The sequence below is a fragment of the Girardinichthys multiradiatus genome, chromosome 2 (assembly GCF_021462225.1).
Source record: "Girardinichthys multiradiatus isolate DD_20200921_A chromosome 2, DD_fGirMul_XY1, whole genome shotgun sequence".
Lineage (NCBI taxonomy): Eukaryota > Metazoa > Chordata > Actinopteri > Cyprinodontiformes > Goodeidae > Girardinichthys > Girardinichthys multiradiatus.
In genome coordinates this window covers 43,020,703-43,040,592 of record NC_061795.1, presented here as the reverse complement: position 1 = coordinate 43,040,592, position 19,890 = coordinate 43,020,703, and the positions used below count along the sequence as shown (strand labels likewise).

General features: G+C 40.0%; 1 protein-coding gene across 3 annotated transcripts; it reads right to left on the bottom strand.

The window, feature by feature from the left end:
* Positions 1 to 337: 337 nt before the first annotated feature.
* On the bottom strand, positions 338 to 19,368 carry LOC124877928 (diacylglycerol O-acyltransferase 1-like). 3 transcript variants are annotated; one of them, XM_047381575.1, is made up of 18 exons: positions 19,218 to 19,368; positions 15,660 to 15,798; positions 14,977 to 15,064; positions 14,845 to 14,885; positions 12,476 to 12,561; positions 12,128 to 12,180; positions 11,922 to 12,027; positions 8,092 to 8,187; positions 7,265 to 7,312; positions 7,070 to 7,173; positions 6,504 to 6,542; positions 6,000 to 6,041; positions 5,860 to 5,904; positions 5,108 to 5,217; positions 4,869 to 5,022; positions 2,848 to 2,910; positions 2,403 to 2,534; positions 338 to 2,311 (listed from the first exon to the last, which is right to left on the bottom strand). In XM_047381575.1, the coding sequence occupies exons 2-17, from the start codon at positions 15,788 to 15,790 to the stop codon at positions 2,406 to 2,408; spliced, it is 1,335 nt and encodes a 444-aa protein (XP_047237531.1). In that variant the 5' UTR covers positions 15,791 to 15,798; positions 19,218 to 19,368; the 3' UTR covers positions 338 to 2,311; positions 2,403 to 2,405. The 3 variants fall into 3 exon arrangements, with proteins under 3 accessions (XP_047237531.1, XP_047237523.1, XP_047237539.1); XM_047381567.1 differs by having other exon boundaries at positions 338 to 2,534; XM_047381583.1 differs by lacking the exon at positions 8,092 to 8,187 and having other exon boundaries at positions 338 to 2,534.
* Between the last annotated feature and the right edge of the window lie 522 nt (positions 19,369 to 19,890).

Sequence of the window (19,890 nt, the reverse complement as noted above, 5' to 3'; positions counted from 1 at the left end):
CAGTCCTGTTGCCTTGATGTTGTAAAAGAATATCGTGGCCATTTGAATCAAATGCAGCAGTAGGATCTAACACGAAAGGCATAGACAAAAGTCCGTTACACAAATTATCTCTGCAATCGAATGCTCTCCTGATGTTTCTGTCTTTCTTTTGCTCTCATCTGTTCTTCCATTTTGGGCAGCTTTGACCTAAGAATGCAATTTTCCACCAGTTTACTGTAAAGTTCTTTCATAGTTCGCTTCTCCTGGATATTCTCAGTTATTTGTTTTATCCGTTACTTCATCTGTTCTTTTTCCTGTGATGGTTCTATGAATTTTAGATAAAGACTGAAAAGCAACATCCTTCTGAAATTGGAGATTTTCACAAATAGTTTGTTTCTCCAACCTAAAGTTTTTATTTTTGAGACTTTCTACTTTCATCTTTTCTTCCAGGTGCAGTAAGAAAAGATGAAAATGCAGTAAACACATGAAATACACTACAAAGAATATTATTTACTTTTGTAGATAAAAACACAATGGGCACAATAAAGTATGATCATAACAGGAATATTTCAAATTAAACCATTAGCAAGCATTAATTACTCACATAAAATAATCACATTGAGCTCAACTGTCACTGGTTGAACATAGTCGGTATATAGCTTCTACAACAGTGTACATTTGCTGTCCCTTTAAAATAACTTTACATACAGTCATTAATGTCTAAACCACTGCCAACAAAAGTAAGTACACCTCTAAGTAAAAATGTCCAAATTATGTCCAAAGTGTCAATATTTTGTGTGGCCGCTATTATTTTCCAGCACTGTCTTAACTATCTTGGAGATGGAGTTCACTAGATGTTCACAGGTTGCTACTGGAATTCTCTTCCATGACGCCATCACAGAGCTGGTGGATGTCCTGCCCTGTGCCCCAGTTTCCGAAGGGAAAGGATCATGCTCTGCTTCGGTATGTCACAGTACATGTTGGTATTCCTGGTTCCATAAATGAACTGTAGCTCCCAATTGCCAGTAGCATTTATGCAGCCCCAAATCATGACACTCCCACCACCATGCTTGACTGTAGGCAAAACACACTTGTCTTGGTACTCTTCACTTGGTTGAAGCCACACATGAAACCATCTGAAACAAATAAGTTTATCTTGCTCTCATCAGACCACAGGACGGGTACCAGTAATCCATGTCCTTAGTCTGCTTGTCTTCAGCAAACTGTTTGCAGGTTTCCTTGTACATTATCTTTAGAAGAGGCTTCCATTTGGAACGACAGCCAGTGTGCGCCGTATGGTCTGAGCAGTGACAGGCTTAGCAGCAATGCTGGCAGCATGCATTCGTCTATTTTCAGTGCAACCTCCGGATATGATGATGAGCTTGTGTAGTCAAAGTCTTTGATTGACCATGGTGAGGCCTGTTCTGAGTGGAGTTTGCTTTAACATCTCATCTATTTTGCTTAGTAAGATTAATATTGGAATTATTCTAAAACTTTATTGGATGCCACTATGCTGTAGCAGGGGACAGGGTGGTTGCAATACAAGCATCAGTGAGGAGCATGGTACTTTTGTTTTTTAAGCACAGATGCCAAAAAAATGCTGTGAGCAGTAAAACGAAGAATATAAAGCTGCAAAACAATCTCCTCTTGCCTTTTATCTTTTATGTACATTCGACCGCCGGCACTAGCACTTGTTTGTAGCACTAAATGCTAGCACTGCTACACAGCTAGCCGCTACAAGGCATTAGAAAGGAAGCAGTTCAATGGGATGTTCAATTCGTGCTTGGAAGTCAGAAAAATCAACTGAAGTCGGAATTCTGACACAGAATGTCAGAGTTGTCCCGGAAACCCCAACCTCAATATCCAACAATATTGCTGGAATGTACATACATTGTACTAATATTGGTAGAAATAAACTGTTGATGTTCACTTCTGAAAGTTAGTTTCTCAGTAAACAAGTTGCACACGTAGTAGTATACAACCTGTATTAGAGACAACAGTGGCTTAGTAGGCGGAATAGTTGTCTTGCATTTGAAAAATTGTGGGTTTGATTCCAGCTTCCTCCTCCCATGTGTCAATATGCCCTTGGGCAAGGCACATCCCCTGAAGTTACCTGTGTGACTGTGGCTGTAGAGTAAAGTGCTTTGGGTGGTCTAGACTAAAAAGGCGCTATATAAATTCAGATAATTTATAAACATGTTCAGGGTTTGAACGCAGATATACACTCAACGGCCACATAATTAGCTATCCCTGGATAGTACTGGGTTGGACTACCTTTCCTTCAGGTCTTTGTGACAGATTCAACAGAGTTTCAGTGTTATGCAGCTTGGAGCTGTAAAATATACATAAAGAAAATATACATTAAAAAATAAAAATAAAAAGTTTTTCCAGGAAAATGTCCTATTATCACTGAAATCTCTGACGTTTTAGAGGATGTAGTGATCGTGGAAGTACGTAGTCACAGCCAGAGGAGGTCCAAGCAGCAGGCACAACCACACAAAACCGTTTCCATAATTTCCATGGAAATAGCTTCCAAGGAACACTGCAACCAAGAGCTAGAAGGAGAATTCACAATGTTAGCAGCAGATTTATGTGTCGGATGCAGTGGGCCAGAATACACACATTTATAGAGGCAGTTCTTAAGGCTGGGTTAGGGATCCTGCAGGATCAATGTATGAACAATAGCTTATGTGTCTCTGTAGGATAAAGGGCATTTTAATTCATTGCGCATTTTTTCATCAGTAACCGTCAACTATAAAAAAAAAAACTTAAGCGCAACTACCTCTTTGACAACAACACTGCTGTTTTATCAAGAGGCTTTAAACCCCACAGATTAAAAATCATCTGCTCCTATTGCAATATTCTCACCTCTAATACCATCATGAGGAAAATCCACAGATGACAGATGTGCAGAGGAAGAGCAATCAGGTACTGTGAGGAAGAGAAGGTCATGACAACAATGCATTAATTGTTTTTAATCTAATCCACAAAAAGGTTCAATCATAAAAATGAACTGAATACATGAACTGAATACAGCATCCAGGAAGATTCTTTAGTTTATCAGTGTTGATTTGTAAAAGGATGGTAAAAACGGACTTCATTTAAGATTTGTAGCTTTCGAACTGCATATTGAAAAGTTTGTGTTTGGTTCGGCTAGTAGTTGGAGCCGTCTGTTTAAATAAACTGAAATTTTACTAGGTTTTGTTCTGTGGAGAGGTTATGAGCAGCCAGTATCTTACCTGTATTGCAGAATGAACTATCATCCCAGTGATAGGTTTCATTCACAAAAAGTATTGTTTTGGACTCATCTGAATAGAGCATCTTCTTCCAGATATTGTCCCCTACATGTGAGAAAATGTAGCAGGGACTTCTAATCGCCATTTTCAACAGTTTAATAATCTTTCCTTCTTTCCAGACGTAGAAGTGCATGATTAGTAGTTACCCTAATAAATTATTTTTCCACATGAGCTGGGCGTCTGAACAGTTTCTCCAGAGTTAGGGGAATTAACTGCTTCTCTCCTGAAGGCGCACCTTGCCCAGCCTCTCAGTTTAAGTGGGCGATGGACTCTCTTTACCAATTCAGTGCGCTCTGAAGGTAACTGGTTGGACTAAAGTTTATTTAGGGATATACGAGCAAAGGGGGCTGAACACAAAACTTCACCACACTTTTCTGATTTTTTAGAATGGACTTGCAACCTGCCCAGTCTGTTCCCCGCTTCTTGCCCAATGACAACTGAGCAAAAGGCCCCTTGTGACCCTGCAATTATAAGCATCAGCTGGTCATTCAGATCTGCAGAGGTCTGTTAATGAGCCATTCACTTTATTCAAGTGTGTTGGAGAAGGGATGTGTCTAAAAGTTGCTGGATGGTAGCTCTAAAGACTGGACACACATGGTATTCAACTACTGCTGCAGCATATATAAAAATCCAATTATCAGTGTTTGCAATTTTGCAGTTGCATAGGACTTCTCGGATATAATACCTGGCAGGATATCATATTTTACAAGTCATATGTTTATATTGTGTATGGCAGTAATACATTTGGCCAGTTTGATCAGCTCTAACTGCCATTGATGCCTACTCTACATGTGCATATTTAGTTGCTGAGATTCTCAAGCTCACAAAAACTGGAATGAAAAGAGTCAGTAAAATGTGGGAAAATCTAAATATTGTCACAAACTTCAGCAATAGTTCAGGATTTAAATATTTTCCTCAGATCATGCAACCATATTTGTAACCATGCTTAGGTAGGCGGAGCTGCAGCAGAACCCAGACTGCTCACCATCTGAAACCCACCATAAATTCTACCGGGTACCAGAAGGTGTTTGGAGAAAATCTAAAGCCATCTGTAACCAAATTAAAAGTAAAGCAGAACTGGACCCTGTAACATGACAATGACCAGAAACATGACCAGATTATGAGATGCTGTTGGGTGATTTGAAATAAGCGGTACACGAATAAACCAAACTGCAACATCTGAAAGCTGAAAGATTTCTGCATTGAGGAGGGGAGCAAACTTTCCTCAGACTGATGTCAGAAACTGCAACAAGAACATCTCTAATTTCAGCCAATAAGGGTAGCTTTTAGAAGGTTTTCCTCAGTTATAATACACTTTGTAGCTAATATCTTTATTTATTATGTGTTGACCTACAGTTAAATCAGTTTCTTTTGCAAAAAAAAAGATTAGACCAATATGTGAGCATTTCCTATAAAAAAAACTATATAGAAATATAGAAAATAAAAAAGTACGGAATGTTTAATGGGATGTCCAATTTTTTTCTCACACATAATTACATGTATCTACTTGGTTTGTGTGCAACAGTACTGTCCAATAAATCAAATGAACCAGAGGAGGGAGCTATATCTCTGAAAAGTGGTACTGGACTGTACCTCAAAGAGAGCAGCAGACACGAGGAAGACCAGAAGCTCCGCTTGTGAGGGGGAAACCTTCCTATCCACCAGTTGCGAACATAAATGCCTGTGACTCCATTTCTGAAGGGGAATATTCCAGTTCTTCCAGAATGTGATTAAATTTGGAGCATTCCTTTAAATAAAATACATATGCATTTATTCAGTAGCTAAATCATCACATGACACTGGGCTGTAATTTCTTTCTATTTGCAACTGACCACCAGTCTCCATAAAAATGTCGATCCCCGAAGCGAAGCAGTTCTGCGGAGAAATTTAGGCAGGAGTGACTCAAAAAGAAGAAGAGAAGCCACAGGAAATGTGTCGGTGCCTGGCAGAAAAAAGGAGACGCATTAGCAAAGATAACAAACATATAGTTCTCTATGATTTTGTTTTATGGCTAACTGCTGAAGGGTGACCTGGCCCATCAAACTGGTCAAGCAAAGATGCACTGAATGGGAACAACATCAGAAAACTGGCTCATGACCAGGCCTCTGCTGAACTTCATAATATGCTCAGGAGGCAATTCTGTAATTCGATTCATGTTGTGTTGGACCAGGGAGGCATCTAAAAGTTGCAGGACAGGGGCTCCGGGGAACTTTAGCAGTTTAAATAGTTGATTAGAGAATAATTTGGCACAGCTTGACCCTCAGTTAACACACTCTGATGCAATCAAAACAGCATTTAGGCACCAACACGGTGGCTCCCAAACAGCTGTTGACCGAAGACTTTAGATAGACATGACTTTTTCCAGGTCCCCTGTCAGGTCTTTGTTGGATGTCATGATAACATAATTTTTTACTTTTTACCTGCTATAGAATGTCTTCTTTTTTCTTCCACTTTTTCTCATTAATATTACCAAAAACTTAGAGAACAAGAAGCCAAATTCCAACGGAGAAAAAAACCTTCAGAAAGCCTGGAAACCACTGATCATGGCAACTGTTTACGAGAAAATCTGATCAAAATTACTCACAGCCAGGCTAACAAGGTGCTCCACTCTTAAGGTGATGTCTATGCCCTGTGTGAAGGAAAGCAAAATATATGAAAGTAAATTTAAAAGTATACCACTGCATTTTATGCTTTTAAAACCAATAACAATTAAATTTTACCTACAGAAAATGGATTATCTGATCTCTGGAAGATTGGCTCAATCCACTAAAAGAGGGAAATAAAAAAAGTACAAAATAAAACTGGTTTATTTATTTTAAAATCACTTCTTCACTAATATATCATTGTTAAATACACAAGTGTGAAATCAAACCCTTTCTATATTTGCTGAGCAGCTTTTTGCATGTTTCCACAGGTATTATGCCGATTTATCTTTGGTAAGAAATACCAAGCCTTTGAGGTTGGAAGGCCTCCTTACCATCACCCTAATCTTTAGCTCCACCAACCTATTCTCTATGAGATTCAAGTCAGGACCAATTCTATGGACCAATAAAAAATAAAAAAAAGAGTACTGCGTCTACTCAGAAGAAACATGTCGATCAAACTAAAAGATTACTTTAAACCTAAATCTGCCAGATGTATGAATAATTTTGGGCGTAACTGTAATTTTATGATAAATGTCTATCATGTTACTTTACGAACGGAAGCAGCTTCCGTCAGCTACTGTACCTGTTGCACAATGCCAACCATGATCTGAATAACCACCACCTGAAGACAGAACACACAAAAAGATGAATTTCTCTGGGGTTATGCATGAATTTGATACATAAAATTAAAAAATAAAGAAGAAACAGTCACAAGATACAGTGGCAGTAGCCATACATAGTCCACATGTTTACAGATTGAAGGTACAAAACGGGGCAAAAATCAAAGAACTGCGGTAAAACAGCTGAAAACGTGTGATTTCATGTATCTGAGGCCCTGCTGTGAAAATCAATGCCAAGTTAGAATTTAAGACTTTGATTTTCTTCCTGATTAGAGCCAATGCTGTTACCAGGCGTCATACTTTACACACGCAAAGTTAATTAACGTCTTTTAATGAGCCAATTTATTTCCATGCTAAAACACGGCGCAGGGACCTATGAAGCTTTATCATCTGTGTGGATTCCAAGTACTAAAAAAATTCAAAAAAAAAAAAAAATATGTCAGTAGTTCTACCAACATAAAAGGAATATCTGAATGCTCTAAGTATAATAAACCGTCCAAGATCAATTTGTTGTCGATATCTCGCTCACCATTTCCAGCAGCCTGTGGAACAGCTTATTGATGCTGATCTTTGGAGTGAAAGGGAAATCTCTCTGGTAGCACAGAGTCGGAGCAAAGAGGAAATAATACAGATCTGGCAAATGAGCAAAGAGTCAAGATTGTCAAAATGCATGAACAGCTGTTATAAAATGAAGCATCAATTAATGAATGACAACCAGATTCACCTCCTAGTGTCAGATTTGTTTGGCCAACAGATCCATCCAGGTCCTTCTCTAAAGGAGAAAGTACTGTAGTTATTGATGATCATATGTTTCTTTTATTCACAGAACCAACATTTAATATTCTGATCTAGAGTGGATCAAATGCATTCCAGACCTCTCTAAGAAACACAGAAATCAATGTTTTGGGATCAAATTCAAAACTTTTAGCGTTAAACAGGAAGCTATTTCTGATTGGACTTATAAAAATGCGATTAAGGAGTCAAAAACTTGTTGGTCCTACAAGTGATAGATAACTTTGAAACATTTTTGTAGTTGAGTGCCGACCCCAGATTGTGCCACCCTGGGAGGTGAGCCATATCTTCCATATCAAAACTGCTATCTAACATAGTAGAAATGTATCTCTGAGTTTGACTGTAACTGTTATATTTCCTGTCCTTTATGGAGCAAACTCAATGAGCAAACTATAGAAAGCACGCCCTTCCTCCAGTCTGCTTGAAATGTTGGGTTTCCTAGGAATTTCCTAACTGTTAATGGTTAGTTTGAGTGGGACTTACCAGGAGTCCCATCATTGGCTTTGGTTTGCTGTTTTAGTTTCTGGGTTTAGGTTCAGGGAAGCTGCCTGAATAACACTGGCTGCATGTCTGATTTGAAGCTTCCTCTCTTGTTCGTTTTTTTTTTTTTGCCTGAACTTGTTTTGTGCCGATTCTTTTCTTTAAACCAATAGCTGGAACTGTCGGATTCCAACAAGTAATGAGTGCTATTAGCCATTTCAAAGCTGGGGATCATAACAGTTTTTATAATCAGCAGTCGTTGCGGTGCTACAGAAATACCTGAATCAACCAAGCGGTACCAGAAGTTAGTCTCCTGGTAAGAATAAAGCTTCATTCCTAGAATGATGTAGAACCAGAGAGAGAAGAATGCTCCACCTGGTGCAAATAAAGCAAACATCAACATTTTCTTGGTTTACAACTGTTCTTCTATTAACCAATGCAGGAGTGGCTGACTGTCTACAACAGATCTCATACTCGTACTCGTCGTCTTCCGCTTATCCGGGACCGGTTGGCGGGGGCAGCAGACTCAGCAGAGACACCCAGACGTCCCTCTCTCCTGACACCTCCTCCAGCTCCTCCAGGGGGAGCCCAAGGCGTTCCCAGGCCAGCCGAGAGACATAGTCCCTCCAGCGTGTCCTGGGCCGTCCCCTGGGCCTCCTCCCGGTGGGACATGCCTGGAACACCTCCCGAGGAAGGCGTCCAGGAGGCATCCGGTATAGATGCCCGAGAGACCTCAACTGGCTCCTCGATGTGGAGGAGCAGCGGCTCTACTCCAAGCCCCTCTCAGATGGCCGAGACCTACGGAGGAAGCTCATTTCAGCCGCTTTTATCTTGTTCTTTCGGTCATGACCCAAGGTTCATGGCCATAGGTGAGGGTAGGAACGTAGACCGACCAGTAAATCGAGAGCTTCGCTTTTTGGCTCAGCTCTCTTCACCACAATGGACCGGCACAGTGACCCCCATTACTGTGACGGCCGCACTGATCCGCACTGATCCGTCTGTCGATCTCCCGCTCGAATGCCTTCTCCAGGTTCACAAAACACATGTGAACCAGTTGGGCAAACTCCCATGAACCCTCAAATACCCTGTAGAGGGTATAGAGCTGGTCCAGTGTTCCACGGCCGGCACGAAAACCACACTGCTCCTCCAGAAGCCAAGGTTCGACTATCGGCCGGACTCTCCTCTCCAATACCCTTCGAGGCCAACCGGTAGTCCTCCATGGCCTCACCGAACTCCTCCCAGGCCCGAGTTTTTGCCTCTGCCACAGCCGCGGCCGCCGCACGCTTGGCCTCACGGTACCCGTCGGCCGCCTCAGGAGTCTCACAAGCCAACCACAGCCGATAGGACTCCTTCTTCAGCTTGGCCTTACTGCCGGTGTCCACCACCGGGTTCTGGGATTGCCGCCGCGACAGGCACCGCAGACCTTACAGCCGCACGCAGCTACGGGCAGCAGCATCGACAATAGATGCGGAGAATATGGTCCACTCGGACTCTATGTCTCCAACATCCCCCGGAATCTGGTCAAAGCTCTCCCGGAGGTGGGAGTTGAATACATCCCTGACCGAGGGCTCCGCCAGGCGTTCCCAGCAGACCCTCACTATGCGCTTGGGCCTGCCAAGTCTGTCCGGCTTTCTCTTCCTCCAGCAGATCCAACTCACTACCAGGTCAGCCCCTCTCTTCACCCGAGTGTCCAAAACATGTGGCCGAAGGTCTGATGATACGACAACAAAGTCGATCATTGACCTCCTGCCTAGGGTGTCCTGGTGCCAAGTGCACTGATGGACACCCTTATGTGGTGTTCATTATGGAAAATCTGTGACTAGCACAGAAGTCCAATAACAAAACACCACTCGGATTCAGATCGGGGAGGCCATTCCTCCGATCACGCCTCTCCAGGTGTCACTGTCGTTCCCCATGTGTCACTGTCGTTCCCCACGTGGGCGTTGAAGTCCCCCAGCAGAATAATGGAGTCCCCGGGAGGGGCACTATCCAGCACCCCCGACAGGGACGCCAAGAAGGCCGGGTCCTCTGCACTACCACTCGGCCCGTAGGCTGAAATGATAGTCAGAGACCTCTCCCCAACCCGAAGGCGCAGGGATGCGACCCTCTCATCCACTGGGGTAAACCCCAACACTAGACGGCTGAGCTGGGGGGTAATAAGCAAACCCACGCCAGCCCGCCGCCTCTCCCCGTGGGCGACTCCAGAGTCGAAGAGAGTCCAGCCCCTCTCGAGGAGATGGGTTCCAGAGCCCCTGCTGTGTGTGGAGGCGAGCCCGACTAATTCTAATCGATATCTCTCGACCTCCCGCACAAGCTCAGGCTCCTTCCCCCCCAGCGAGGTGACATTCCACGTCCCTAGAGCCAGCCTAAGCATCCGGGGATCGGGCCGCTGAGGTCTCCACCTTTGTCCGCCGCCCATTCCTGTTTGCACCGGTCCCTCACGGTTCCCCCTGCAGGTGGTGGGCCCACTGCAACAAATCTACAACGGATCTTTAAAGCCAATTAATTTGGCTGCTGTTATTAAAAATGAGGTACAAAGACAAAGTTTTTTCTGTTGATCACTAGAGCTGCAGGTCAGAAGTTTACATCAGTTTAAGTTAATTTGAACAGGCTGACTTCCAGGGCAGACCCAGCTTTTAAGCATAATCCAGAAGTTTTCAGTGTTGAGGCCAGGGCTCATTTTAGAGGTCATTTTAGGAAGTTTAACCTGAGCTTGATTTATCCATTCTAACACCACATTTGCTGTGTGTTTGAGGTGATTGCCCTGTTTGGACTCCCAGTTATATCCAGGTTTCAACCATCCGACTCAAACTGCTACCTACAGATGAAACAAAGTAGGTTAGGATGTTCAAGAACAAGGGTTCATGTGTTGAACATGTTCCAGAAACCACCAAGGTTCAAGCCGGCCATGAATTGAAAACTGCTGAAACATCAGTATTATTGAAACCAGTTTATAATCAATATTGACTGAGAGGGTGCTGACCAGGAAAAAAGACCCTGCCCCAAAATAAACAACTTCTAGATAGTCAGAAATTTGCAGCTGCCCATGAGGACAAGTCAATGTCTTCTGGAAAAAATTCTGACTATAAAATGTTTATAGTCAGAAAAGAATAAAAGATTTTTGGAAAAGTGATGCTGAGGCCTTTTAACCTGAGAGCACAGTGGTGGTAGCATCATGCTGTGGTCTTGTTTTGCTTTCAGTGGTATTGATGCATTTCACAAAAGGGTTGAAAAAAACAAAAAATAACTCCTTCAAATTTCCTTAGCCTCACCTTAGAACAACAACTAGACGGCTGAGAAAAGGACCTAAACTGGTGTTCTCACAGAACAATGATGGCAAACACACATTGAAACTTTATAAAGAATGCTAACACTAAGCTTCAGGAGTTACCTTCCCAAACCTCTGAACTCAAAATTATTGAGAAAGTGTGAGCTATGCATAAAAGCTGGGTCTGAGGCAGGGAACATGCCAATTTAAACAAACTCTAGCAATTCTGCAAAAAAGAGTGGTCAAATATTCAGTCAGAATTATGATGTTGATGACCCCAAAAAGTGTGTGGTTGAGGTGCAACTTGCATTTATGCAAATACCTGTTAGGTGTTTTGTACATATTTGCGCCTGTATTCATATTTCTGATTGTTTGTGGATCAGAATAAAACAATCAATTCAAAAAAGTACTATTGATTGATTGATTGATTGAATCGAATCTTTGGAAACCACATGGAAGGGAAACCCTTATTTTCAATCGGTATTGGAGAAAGATAAAATATAAGGCAATCAACAAAAAGAGATCAAAGTAAATCTCTTGACTACGAGACTTTAAAGTTGTTACAAACTGTTTTTTTAGAATGTAAAACTTCTGACCGGGGGCACAAATTTCACACCCCTCAATCCTGAACAAAAGTATTTTTACTGAAACATGACATTGTGGGTCAACTCAAAATTCCAAGATCTCAGCCACAACTGGTATATAAATATATCACATGACATGTAAGTAAGGAGACAACATTAAAATGTAATTGTATTAAGTAAGCCATATAGATAATGACACTTTAATTAGTGGTTTTAGGTGAAATTGGCAGAAATCTTTAATGGAAATGGATAATCACCGGCTGATATTTTTGGCTCACAGGCAATGACCACAGCAGGACACAGCAGAAGGAATCCCAGATTTATCATATGTAAACAATGGCCGTGTGTGGAGGACAGGACTCCCTGAAACAAACAAAGATGGGGATCCTGAACTGAAAAGATCATCTACTCATTTTTAGTGAAATGTTCTGCATAGTTTAAAAACGGATGAAGAAAGTCTTACCCTTTCTAGAGATTTCTCCAAGTAAAATCCTACCAGTACAAATAGGTTGGCAGCTGGAAGAAACAAGCTCTATATTGCAAAATACTGAAGCTGTGCAGCACGTTGAAAATGCAACAAGAACACATTTAACCTTTGATTTCTGTGTGTGTGTTTCACAAACATCATTTTCCAGATTTGTAGGTATTCTAAAAATATAACTGTATACAATTATTCAGTAAAAACTGTGAAATCTAGCTTTGGGTTTTTTTGTTGCATCTTTAGAAAATGATCTAACTTTTTAGTGCATTTAAAGTTTAATTTGATCACATCCCTGTTATCGTTGCTGCACTTCAGTCTGTTGTTTCTTACCCAATATGAGGTTAACAGATGGCCAGTTGAAGCTGTCCTCAATCAGATGGCCCAAAATCTTTCTGACATCTATCAAAAAGCCATGTCTGTTAGGATAAAAAACACAGCAGATATTTACAAGACACCAGATATTTGAAGACATAAATATTCATCTTGAGCCTGTCTGTGATGGAAGACATGAAAACATGTACACATTCATTGTTGATACACTTTAGAGGCTTTAAAGATGAGCAATGTGGATGATGTAGGACTGATGTTTTGTCTCACTGATTGCAAAACCTTTTTTCACCTCTAGGTGTCACTGCATCCCCCCTAATGCTTCCTATTAGATCAGGATGCTGAAGCAAGAATTCAGTGTACAGTGGCAAAAAACTAGTTTAAAATTAATGCAAACACATTAACATGGAATTAAAGCTAGTTTATGGATTTTAGAAATCTTGCATAACCTAAAGTGAAAACATAAATTAGAAAGTTAAATGTAGAAACAGTATTCCATCTCCATTAAAGGATGGGTTTGACAATCATACAGTGGTATCAGCATCAAATTAAGGTGCAAAATGTTACCAAATAAGATACTAGCACAAACATAATAATGTGCATTTTTAGATTTTCTAAACCTAAATGTACATTCGAACTAAATTTCTGGCTAAAATGTTTCTGCGAAGTCCTAAATTTGGTTTTTCATTTATTAAAAAGCGTTCAAATTACGGCAAGTACATTTAAAGCTTCTGTAAGATAAACTATACACTCACGGGCCACTTGAACTGCTTGTTAACATAAGTCAGTCAGTCACCTGGCAGCAGCTTCTTGTTTTGAGGCATCCTTTCAACTTGTTTAAATTCAAATTCACCATCAGAATGTGGAAAAAAGGGCATTTAAGTGACTATGGGCATGGGATGGTTATCGATGCCAGAAACACATCAGTGGTTTAAAATAACAACCTGATACAAAACCAGGGCCATATGTAGAAGGATGTGGTGCACTATGCACAAAAAAGTTTTTTACTAATGCAAATTATAGTACATTGGTAGGCACACCTATACATCAGTGGGTACAAATTAATGCATGGTCGGATTAAAACAGCCCGTTGGCTGATTGCTCTATGTTGTTCCCTAAAAGAAATACTATAACGTCATAATCTGCAATAAAATGCTTTAGTATTGTCAGTCAGTCATTTTCTATACCGCTTCTTCCATAGTGGGTTACCGGGAAGCTGGTGTCTGTCTCCAGCAGTCTGCGGCCGAGAGGCGGGGTACACCCTGGACAGGTCGCCAGTCCATCGCAGGGCAACACATAAACAACACACTCATTCACACACCTAAGGGCAACTTAGAGAGACAATTAACCTAACAGGCATGTCTTTTGAGTATGGGAGGAAGCTGGAGTCCCCGATGAGAACCCACGCATGCACGGGGAGAACATGCAAACATGCGAAAGACCCCTGGCTGGGAGTCGAACCCAGGACCTTCTTGCTGCAAGGCAACAGTGCTACCAACCGCTACCAACATTGTATAAAGTACAGTGTTTGCAAAACATGCATTCATGCAATCTTTGGGGATCCTCAAAACTTGTGGCCCTGAGCTACTGTCCTTTCTGGGCCTTTCTTAAGTTTGGCCCAGCAAATAAGGCATGCAGAATACCATCTCTGCAGGCACATTACATCAAACCTTGAAGTAGATGGGCTACAGCAGCAGGAGAACTCAAGGGGTGCCAGTCCTGTCATATAAGAATAGGAAACCGAGGCTTCACACATGCTCACCAAGACGGGCTAAAAACAGATGGGGAAAAACCCTGCTTTCACTGATTAATCTGGATTCCAGCTGAACATTCAAATGTTTGGGTCAAATTTGGTGTAAACAACATAAAAGCATGGATCTGTCCTGTCAGTTCAGGTTGTTGTTGGTATAATGATATGGGGAATACATATTTTGTTCACACTTTGGGCCTCTAAACACCAACTGAGCGTAATTAATACTCCACAGCCTCCCCAAGTATTGTTGCTGACCATCCATGTTTGACCACAGTGTACTCATCTTCTGATGGCTACTTCCAAGAAGATAATGCACCATGTCACAAGGATCAGCTCCAACTGGTGGGTTCACTGTACTCCAACGGCCTCCACAGTCACCAGATCTCAAACAAACAGAGCGACTTTGGGATGTGCTGGAGCGGGAGATTACGTGCAAGATGTACCTGATAAAGTGGCCAGTGAGTGTATTTCCGGCCAAAAGCCTGCTGTTAAAAACTGTGCTCAACAAAAAACTGAAACCCTTTGAGTTCATTATCACAGTTAACATAATTACAAGTGTTAGTAGTGTGCAGTAAATATTATTATAATAAATTATATAAATTATCTATTTGACACTCACTGTATAAAATTCTCTAAGAACAGGTGGGCATGAGTCAGGACCTGAAAGTCAGAAAGACAAACACATGTAAACATAAAACACAGATAAACTGTTTCATTTAATTCAATTTGAACAAAGAGGAGAGAAACAGACGAGGAGGATGATAATCCAGTTCAGGACGCCTCTGTATCCGGTGAAGTTGCTGTTGGAGCTCAGCAGAGAGTCTTGGATTCGGTGGCAGCTGCACAAAAAACACCAGTGTTTATATAAAAGTGATGTTTATTTATTTCTAATATTTAGTCTGTGGTAAATTGTCTGAAAAGCAGTCCTGCTAACTACCTTTAGTAGTTATCTAACACATATATAGAGTCCGCTTATGTGAAATATAATCACAATATAAACCAGATGTTCAATGAAGGCCTCAAAGGTTTTTTAGAGAACATTGGTGAACTAACTGCATCATGCAGACCAGAAAACCAAATAAGAGAAGCAGTTTTCAGGAGGGCCAGGTGAGCTGGTCAGAGCTCACGGGAAGGTGGATGGAGCTAAATACGGAAGAAAACCTGTTAGAGGCTCCAGCAAGACAACGGCCAGAGCAGTGAAAGGCTTTAGATCAAAGCATATGTATTTGTTTAAAAAAATGGTTTAAAATGAATCAGCGGCAAGAGATGGAAAAAAGCAACACATTAATCCTATTTTAGATTACCGTGTCAGTTCTGTCATTTTTCTAAACTGAATATCTTTTCTGTTAAAACGTAACATGACACATCTAGCATTTTGGCAGTCCTGACTCGGCCCACATGGATCTGGTGATGGAGGCTGCAGAGACATCTTACTGGAGCAGAGATGCATAGGGATGTTCCTGTTCGGTGGCCGGATCCAAATCGGAGAGGTGAAGATTCTCCCAGGGGGTTGTATCGTCTTCTTCAGCTGAGGAGGACACGAACCTCTTCCTCATTCCAGCCATCTGTTATTCTGAGGATTCATTAGATAGCGAAGGGGTCAGAGAGAGAAAATATTTTCTAAATGAACAGATTATTAATGTTTTACAAAATTATAAAGGTAAAACAAAACGATACTTGATGCAGGACCTAAGAGACACAATTAATCAAATGCTGTCTATCTTTTCAAGAAACACACTGTTGATGCTGAAATATTTCCAATCTATTAAATAGTCATGGGCCAGTCATACTAATCAGTATATCAGGGCATACCAAGGTTTTAAAAAGTTATGGTTTACATTGTGCCAAAATTGACCATCATATGCTATCGTTTTTATAGTTTAAAGTTTCTTTAATGAAACTCCAGAGAGAAAGGCTGAAGCTGTCTCCAGATGTTTGAGGTTCAGAGTAACAGAGGCCCTCCCCTCCTCTAACCAGCTGGCTAAAGGCTACTACAGGTCTCGCGCTTTGGTTGTTTGGAAATATTTATGGTTGCAAAAGACAGTCATAGTGCTGAAAATAAGAACAAGCCACTCATTACTCTTACTAAGGTAGCTCTGTGTTAAATCTGCATATGGTAAGTTAGAATGTCGGATAGACAGCTGACCCCAGTGCACAGCTTTTAAATCTCCCCCTAATTTTATTCTGCAGTTATGCCTGTAGCTTATGTACCTTTTTTTACCGCACTTTTTCCTTCCACTCAACCTTCCATGAATATGCCTTAAATAGTTTTTTGTGAACAGCTTAATGAGTAGGCCCCCTTGAGGAGGTTGCCAATGACTGTCTGGACTGCCATCAAGTTGGTAATGTTTTAAAAATCCTTTTAAAAACCTTTTAAAAATCCTTTTTAAATTGTCTTCATTATTCTTCAGATTTTGTGTCAGACTCAGTTTGGGATTTTTCATGAGCAGTAAGTCATAATTATCAAAATAAGCAGAACTAAGCATTTAAACATATCACTCTGTGTGTAATGAATCTATATGAGTTTCACGTTTTTGAATGAAATTCCTGAAACAAATAAACTTTTTGAAGATATTCTACTTTATTGAGAAGTGCCTGGTTGCTCTCAGTGCTCATCTCTTAGAAAGATATTAAACTTGTAATATATTACATTAATTTTTGACTTTCTGCTTTAAATAAAAGCTAAAAGATCATATTAAGTATTTTTACTTTGAATTTGTGAGTAAATATCACAAAACTGTGGTATTTTAAATGAAAGTTAAAATCTTATGAGAATCTCATATGCCTACTTTTAAACTGTTTGCCTTTTTAATTATTAACTTATTAATCCACAGGTGTAATATAATGATATATGTTTATGGCAGGCAGCTAAATGTCCTCATAAACGCAATAAATAAATAAATATGATAAAGGCTTTGTCATGGTAAGGTGCTAATATAATTACATTTAATGCAAAACTAGCTAATTGCCAGCTAATTACAACCCCTGGCAAAAATTATGGAATCACCAGTCTCTAAGGATGTTCCTTCAGTTGTTGCATTTTGTAGAAAAAAAAAACAGATCACAGACATGACAAAAAACTAAAAGCATTTCAAATGGCAACCTTCTGGCTTTAATAAATACTAAAAGAAATCGCAAAAAATAATTGTGGTAGCCAGTAACAGTTACATTTTTAGAACAAGCACAGGGAATAAATTATGAAATCATGAAAAACAAACAAAATAACACTCCAAAACATCACTAGTATTTGTTGCACCACCTCTGGCCTTTATAACTGCTTGCAGTCTTTGAGGCATTGACTGAATGAGTGACAAACAGTACTCTTCACCAATCTGACTCCAGGTTTCTCTGATTGCTGTTGCCAGATCAGCTTTGCAGGTTGGAGCCTCATCATCGACCATTTTCTTTAACTTCCACCACAGATTTTCAATGGGATTGAGATCCGGACTATTTGAAGGCCATGACATTGACCTTATGCGTCTTTCTTCAAGGAATGTTTTCACAGTTTTTGCTCTATGGCAAGGTGCATTATCATCTTGAAAAATGATGTCATCATCCCCAAACATCCTTTCGGTAGATGGGATAAGTGTAAAAATGTCAATGTAAACCTGTGCATTTATTGAAGTTGTAATGACAGCCATCTCCCCAGTGCTTTTACCTGACATGCAGCCCCATATCATCAATGACTGTGGAAATGTGCATGTTTTCTTCAGACAGTCGTCTGCATAAATCTCTTTGGAACAACACCAAACAAAAGTTCCAGCATCACCACCTTGTCCAATGCAGATTCGAGATTCATCACTGAATACGACTTTCATCCAGTCATCCACAGTCCACAATTGCCTTTCCTTAGCCCATTGTAACCTTGTTTTTTTCTGTTTAGGTGCTAGTGATGGCTTTCTTTTAGCTTTTCTGTATGTAAATCCCATTTCCTTTAGGCGGTTTCTTACAGTTTGGTCACAGACGTTGACTCCAGTTTCCTCCCATTTGTTCCTCATTTATTTTGTTGTACATTTTGTTTTCAAGGCCTATTGCTTTAAGTTTTCTGTCTTGACGCTTTGATGTCTTCCTTGGTCTACCAGTATGCTTGCCTTTAACCACCTTCCCATGTTGTTTGTACTTGGTCCAGGTTTTAGACACAGCGGACTGTGAACAACCAACATCTTGTGCAACACTGCGTGATGATTTACCCTCTTTAAGGAATTTGATAATCCAAGTGACATCTCTGGTGTTGGAGCCATGATTCATGTCAGTCCTCTTGTTGCAGCAGCTCTCCAAGGTGTGATCACTCCTTTTTACCTGGACACTAACGAGCAGATTTAATCTGATGCAGGTGTTATTGTTTGTAATGACAATTTACAGGGTGATTCCATATTTTCTTTTTCAAAATTGAGTGATTCCATAATTTATTCCCTGTGCTTGTTCTAAAAATGTAACGGTTACTGGCTACCACAATTATTTTTCATGATTTGTTTTAGTATTTCTTAAAGCCAAAAGGTTGTCATTTGAAATGCCTTTAGTTTTTTGTCATGTCTGTGATCTGTTTTTTTTCTACAAAATTCAACAACTGAAGGAACATCCTCAGAGACTGGTGATTCCATGATTTTAGCCAGGGGTTGTTACCACAAGCTTTATTTTTTTGTTTTATAAAAATAAGATTTACGTATGTAACAGGACAAAACGTTTACTTTAAATAAATTAGAGATTCACAATATTTAAAAACCAGACTATCAAAAGCTATTGAGCAATATGATTTTGTTTTACAGGAAACGCATTACTGTTTGTGGTAATTTAAGGTAGGAAGCCGTCTTATTCTTAGTGCTCCACAAATGAAACATACGCCGAATGAAAAACCTATTGCTGAAATTTAAGTTTTCATGTTTTGAGATTTTTACGACAGCAGTCACGTATGGTGTTGAGGGTAAATATAAAATTTTAATAAAAGCCAATGAGGTCTGGCGTGACCTTTTCCTGCTACATAAAGCACCTTACCCCCTCATCCAGCGGCGACAGCAGCGTCCAACCTGCAGCTTAAAGCAGGACTGCAGGTAAAAATACCTTCAGGATGATCTGGTCAAACCTCTCTGTCCATCTGTGAATGAATGAGTGTTTTCAACGTTTTTTTTTTCAAAATTATTCAAAATAAAAGCATCCAAATTGCTAATTTAGTTTTATTTTTTATGCCTTTTTGCATCAAATCTTTTTATTTATATAAGTAAATATTTTTTTATTATTTAATGCAGAAAGTCAGGAAAAAAAATTGTTTACCCTTTCAAAATAAAAGGCCACGCAAATTGCTGTGAAACTACTGCAGAACTGAATCAATTATTTCGTTTTTTATTCTGGAAACAAATGCAAAATAATATAACAAGTTCTTAATTTAAAAGTTATTTACTTTAAAGTTCTAAAACATATTAATTTAATAAAAATAATTAAAAAAACAGTTAATATTTAAGTACACTTAATACAAAAGTCTTATCAACAAATAAAACTAAAGTAAGATTTTAATGTTTTATTACAAGTTTGACATTAAGCCAGTAAAATACATCATGTTGTTCCATTGAAGATACCCTTTAGCCCTTTGCTTTTATCGAGATATTCATATTTGTTACCTTTCCCACAAGGAGGTACTTCCATTTGTTTAGGGGGGAAAGGGGGATACAGT